This window comes from Monodon monoceros, unplaced genomic scaffold (genome assembly GCF_005190385.1).
Source record: "Monodon monoceros isolate NGI ecotype Baffin Bay Population unplaced genomic scaffold, NGI_Narwhal_1 Super_Scaffold_20, whole genome shotgun sequence".
Taxonomy (NCBI): Eukaryota; Metazoa; Chordata; class Mammalia; order Artiodactyla; family Monodontidae; genus Monodon; species Monodon monoceros.
The window spans coordinates 134,448,474-134,454,115 of NW_021703777.1; the positions used below are offsets into that span (position 1 = coordinate 134,448,474).

The 5,642-nt window shown below is 66.8% G+C and overlaps 1 protein-coding gene across 1 annotated transcript; it reads right to left on the bottom strand.

Moving 5' to 3' along the window:
• Window positions 1-1,018: 1,018 nt before the first annotated feature.
• Window positions 1,019-4,935, bottom strand: HMX1 (H6 family homeobox 1). The gene is made up of 2 exons (XM_029234564.1): window positions 4,536-4,935; window positions 1,019-1,680 (listed from the first exon to the last, which is right to left on the bottom strand). Exons 1-2 carry the CDS (start codon window positions 4,933-4,935, stop codon window positions 1,019-1,021), a joined length of 1,062 nt encoding a protein of 353 aa, XP_029090397.1.
• Window positions 4,936-5,642: the final 707 nt, after the last annotated feature.

The following is a 5,642-nucleotide window of genomic DNA, read 5'->3' on the forward strand; positions in this document are numbered from 1 at the left end:
GCGACAGAGGATGAAGAATCCCCTCTTCCACCCTAGGCCCCTCTCCTCCCTGACCCTGACTTCCCCTAAGGTCTTGCTGGGTCTCCCTGTCTGGAGAAAGTGGGGGCTTGAGAGTACAGCTCGCAGACCCCAGCTCCTGCCTGCCCTGCCCACCTGCCCCGGGCCAGCATTGGAGGGTGCTCCAGGAGCGGGGAGACGGTGCCCACCATAGCCCATTACCAGAGGAGAGGCTCGGCCCCAGTGATCACAGAGCAGCGGCAACTGTCCAGAAAACGTCCCTTTTTATTCCATACGCAAATAAGTAGATTCATTAAAAAAAAAAAATGTCTTCGCCAGGATAACCAGGGGCTGCAGCCTGGGAGAGAAGCCCCAGTCTGGCCCCATCTCCAGAATGGACAATCTGAGAGCAGCGCCACCTGGAAGGATCTTCACCCCTTCCGCTCCACAGGGGCTCTCTTCCTGGGATTCTCTCTCTGCCGGCCCGAGGTTAAGGCCATCAGGCTGATCACAGTGCCCCGGAGGCCTGCTGCCCTCCCTGCCCATGCATAGTCCCAGGCAGGGCTGTTCGGGTTGGAGAGTGGTCACTTCCATGAAGCACCTGGGACAGCCTGGATTTGCCGTAGACTGCGCCCAGCCGCTGGCTCCGGCAGGGCGGGGGCTGGATCTGCTCCGAAGTTGAGGCCTGTCCCCGGGGGTAGGGGGCTGGGGGAGGCTCTGGGCTGCATGGCCAACGGTCTCTGTGATGCTCTCTTCCCAGCGGGGATCCAGCCTTGCGACTGTCTGGGGAGCCACAGTCACCTGCGTCTCTGTTACATTCTGGACGATCTTCCGATCTTCGGACAGGGGTTCGGCTCGCCCGGGCGGCAGCCTGCACTCCCCGAGGTGCGGGAGGGCCAGGGGAGCGTCCCTGCCCTCCCTGACAGACGGCCCCCTGGCGCCACCGCTGCCGCCTCGGCCCGTGTGCGCGTCCGCAGAAGTCCCCACTGGCCACGGGGAGTGGGCCCGGCCGGCCGGGGGCTCACACCAGGCCGGGCATCTGCGCCCGCAGGAAGGGCACGGAGGCGGCGGCTGGGAAGGCGGCCAGCGGGTAGGCGAGGGCCCCGGAGAAGCCCAGCAGCGGCGGGGGCGGGGCGGGCGCGGCGGGCGCCAGCGGGAAGGGCAGCGCGGCGGGAGCTCCGGCGGCGGCGGCGGCGGCCGGGGGGCTTTCGTGGTAGAGCACCGGCACGCGGACCAGGCGCTGCGCGCCCGGCGGGGACAGGCTGGCCGCCTCCAGCTCGGCCGCCAGCTGCCGCTTCCACTTGTTGCGGCGGTTCTGGAACCAGATCTTGACCTGCGTCTCGGTGAGCTGCAGGGAGGCGGCCAGGCCGGCGCGCTCGGCGCTGCTCAGGTAGCGCTTCAGGTCGAAGGTGGACTCGAGCTGGAAGACCTGGCTGCGCGAGAAGACCGTGCGCGTCTTCTTCTTGCGGCCACCGCCCCCGCCGCCGCCGCGCGCCTCCCCCGCCGCCGCCGCCGCCGCCCGGGCCTCGGCCAGATCCGCCGCCTCCTCCGCGCCGGCTGCCGGGCCCCTCGCCGCCAGCTCTGCCGCCTCCCGCTGCACCGCTCCCGGCCCGGGGCCCCGCGGCCAGGCGCCCTCTGCGCGGCCCATCTCCTCGCCCGTCTCCGGTGAGTCCCGGTCGCTGGCTGCAGGGGGGAGAGGAGGAACATGGGTTGGTTCTGGAGGCTGATCCCCCGGCCCTGTCGCTGAGGCCAGCTGCTTCCCCCGCGAGGTCACCCACAGCCACAGGCAGGGAAATTGTCCCCACACAGCCCCACCTACGGCAGATCTCACCCTGGGATCGGAGAAAGGCAGAGCATCTGGAGGTGAACTTGAAGACCTGAGCGATGCTCCAAACCAACACGCGGGCCACACACTCACGCCCAGAACCGCGCATCCACACGGAGGGCAACAGAGGGAAGACGGAAGAAAAGGAACACAAAAACACAAACAGAAACACAAAAAAAAGACTGACTCCCTTAAACAGTGACTTCGAATCAACACACACAAAAGCCCCGGAGGTACACCTCACGGAGGAAAGGATGGTCCTTCTGAGAAATGTACACACCAGAAACCAGCACAGAGAGGGCCTCATCCCTAGCACTCAGCCCTAGGCCAAGTCCCCCAGACACAGAAATAAAGACTTGCCATGACCTCTCCCCACTCAAGCCCAGGAGCAGATGCAGAATGCCCGCTTGCATAGAAATATTCCCATTGATGGAGGATAAGCAAATGCAAACAATTCCCCAAACCAAACTCCAACCAGGTGACACTGGGAACCTATTCTCCCCCATTTCCTGTGCCCCTAATTCAAATGTCCATGGAGATGTGCCCTCTCTACCCAGAATCACACTCAGAGGTAGTGCAGACAAGGGCAGCTCTGGCTCCGTAGAAACACGCGGCAGCCGCATCTCAGCCCAGACACACTGGGCCCATGGTTGAGCCTGTGGGTTTGGGGCTACAAAAGCCCACAGAGGGTCCCTGAGCTCATGTTCCAAGCTGCACACAATCTCCCAGAGGAGACGCCTCCCCCTCCCCAGGGTTGGCAAGGGATGATGCCTCCAGGTGAAAGAGTCTGCCCAGGACCCAGGTGCTGGTCCAGATTCCAGGCCCAGCTTGAAAAGGGCAGCCGCCTGACTTCCGGGCTCAAGAGGCCAACTCAGGCCAGCTTCCCTTGTGCCTCAGGCTGAGGCTCCTGGACACAGGCCGCAGGTCAGCATTGCGGCCGTCGAGTAGAGCTTGGCCTGGCCAGCCCACAGAAGGCAGCGGTGAGCCCGCAGCGTGTGTAGCCCGCAAGGTGTGCAAACACCGGCAGGCTTGTGTCTGTAGCTTGGTCCCTGCGCTCCGCAGCTCCCCCGGAGGTGTGCAGATTTGCGTGTGTCCCTGCCCAACCCTGGTGGCATGAGCCCTCATGGTGTCCAAAGAGGGGTCAGGTTCCAGGCTGGCATGTGTGCGACCAGATGTGGGCGGGGGGGGCCAGACTCACAGAGGCCCACGTGCTGCCACACGAAGACAAGACAGGCCTCCCAGCTCTGGTACAAAACAGGGACCCCTAACCCGCATTATACGAAAGAAGGACCGGCTCTTTGGCGGCCACCTGTGGGGCTGCAGCTGCAGAAGAACCCCAGGGACAAGCGGGGAACGCATTCCCCCCCCAGGGGAGACCCTTTTCACAAACACCCCCAGAAGGGCACTACGTCTGATCACTCAATTTCGGGGCAAACACTGAGGCCTGCTCGAGCTTCCCCGAAGGGAAGGGGGTAGGGGCCCGGGACCTTCCGGGTGTAGGCTCTGAGATGTGGGTCCCTTTGCGAGGGGCTCAATCCCACACCAGAGAAGGGGTTATCCAAGAGGTGAGAGGGGTCTGGCCCACCTACTACCCCCCTCCTCGCCCGCCCCCCAGCACTTGCTAGCTTTCGCTTGGAGCTGAAAGGATTTCAGAGCCTGAAAGAGTCTTCAGTTGGCCTCACAGTGTGCGTTTGCGGGGGGGGGGGGGGGGCTGGCAAAGCCTGGGGGCTGAGGTTAGAATAGCTTCCTGCTCCTCTTGCCTGCGGCGGGGGGCTTCCTCCAAACGGCAGGTCCCCAAGGGAGGCAGCGACCCCGGGGAGGGGAGTAGAACTCAGGGGCTGGGACGCCCAGTCAAGAGGGGCGATCGATCGGGTTCCAGGGCTGAAAAACCCCCCACCCCCAGACTCAGAGCCCTCAGCAGGGAACAAAGGCGGGGAGGGGGAGGGGCAGAAAAGGGAGAGAGAGGGGTGGGACTGGGGGCTTCTGGCCTTGCACAGCCACAGCCAAGGGGCTTGGGAGGCCCAAGAGGGAGAGCCAGGCCCCTGCCCAGGCCCTGGCTGCAGCTTGTAGAGGAGATGGGACTTTGGGGACACGGCTGCTGGGGAAGACCGCTGTCCCCCCCGTCCAGGCCTCCACAGCAGTGGTTCCCTCTGCTCAACGCCCCCTTTATTTTGCTGAGTCTGACTCTGTCTCCTGACCCTCTCTCTTTCCTTCCTTTATCTTTTCTCTGTTCTCTCCATCACTTATGGGTTTCTTTTTGCTTTTTGTTTGTTTTTCATCTTCTCTTCCCCCCTCGCTCCTTTCTCCGCCCCCAACATCCCTCTCTTTCTTCTCTGTCCTTTTCTCTTCTTTTCTGCCCCTCCCCCCGTGCCCCCTCCCATGGCCTGCCTTCCCCTGTTGTATTCCCCACCCCCCTTCCTTTTCTCTTCTTAGCTGTCTGTTGTCCCCTGTCCCCAAGTTCCCCTCCAAGGGCACTCCAGAGCCTGGTGATGGGTGAAGCCCAGAGCCTGCGAAACCTTCTCCCTGCATGGGGACCCTGTCCTGGAGAGTGGGCCTCCAAACCTGCTCAACCAGGGGCTCTGCTGGGGCCCGACACGACCCAGAGCCTCCTACAGACGAGGAGGATGGCCCAGAAAGGGCGCCAACGAACCCAAAGTCCCCGAGGAAGCCCGCCCCCCCCCCGCGGCCCTCCCTTCCCCGCGCCCTCACTCACTGTCAGGGCTGAGGCCGCCTCCGTAGCCTCCGTGCGACCGCGAGTACCAGCGCGTGGCGCCTCCGCAGCCCAGAGCGTAGGGCGGCCCGGGACCCGGGGGCGGCCGGGGACCGAGGCCCAGCGCGCCCGGCCCAAGCAGCGCCCGGGCCCGCGCGTCCCCGCTCGGCACGGAGCCCGCGCGCAGCTGTCTCCGCCGCTGCAGCCGCCGCCGCCGCCGCGCCTGCTCCGCGTCCTCGTCCTCAGGGTCGTCGTCGTCCTCCTCCTCGTCCTCGCGGCCGCCGCCGCCGCCCTGGGCCGCGCGCCCAGCGCCCTTGGCCTCGGCTGCCAGCAGGTTCTCTATGAGGAAGGAGGAGGCGCGGGCCGGCGTGGCGCGCCCGGGCTCCGTCAGCTCGTCCGGCATCGCGGCCGCCGGTCCGTCGGGCTCTGCCGGGCTCCTCGGGGTTCCGGGAGCCCGGGGTGCGGCCGGTCCCGGTCCCCGCTGGGGACGCTGGCGCGCGGCTCCCTGGCGCACGCGCGGGCCGGCCCTGGAGCCGCTGCCCGGAGCGCTGGCGTCGGGCCCCGCGGGGCAGGCAGCGGCCTCCGCGCCGGACTGGGCTGGGCCGGGAGCGGGTGCGCGCCGACAGCTGGCCGGGCAGCAGCCTCGCTCGCCTTTCACGTCGCCGCTCTGGTCGCCGCCCGGGCCGGCCCCGCTGGGGGCGGGGAGGGCAGGGGAGGGGCCAGCAGGGGCGGGGCGGGGCGGGGCGGGCCGGGCGGGCAGCCAGCTCAGCCCGAGGATGCCGCGCCGGCCCCGAGTGCGGCCACTGCTCGGAGACGCCGCCCGGATCCGGGCGCGCAGGCGGTCGCGCGTCCGAGGGCGGGCGGCCGGCGGCCCAGGCGGGGGGTCGCGGCCAGTTTGGCCCCGCGTGATTCATTCCCCCGGCCCGAGCCACCGGAGCCGGGCGTTGGAGAGGTGGGGCCTCGGTCGCGGGGCCGCCTATTGGCTGCGGGGCTCCGATGAGAAGCAGACTGGCCAATCAGTGTCCGGCAAGGGGAGTAATTACCTCGCTGAGGGGAGAGTGTTGGACCGAGAGTGAGGAACTGCGCGTGTGCGCGCGCACGAGTGTGGTG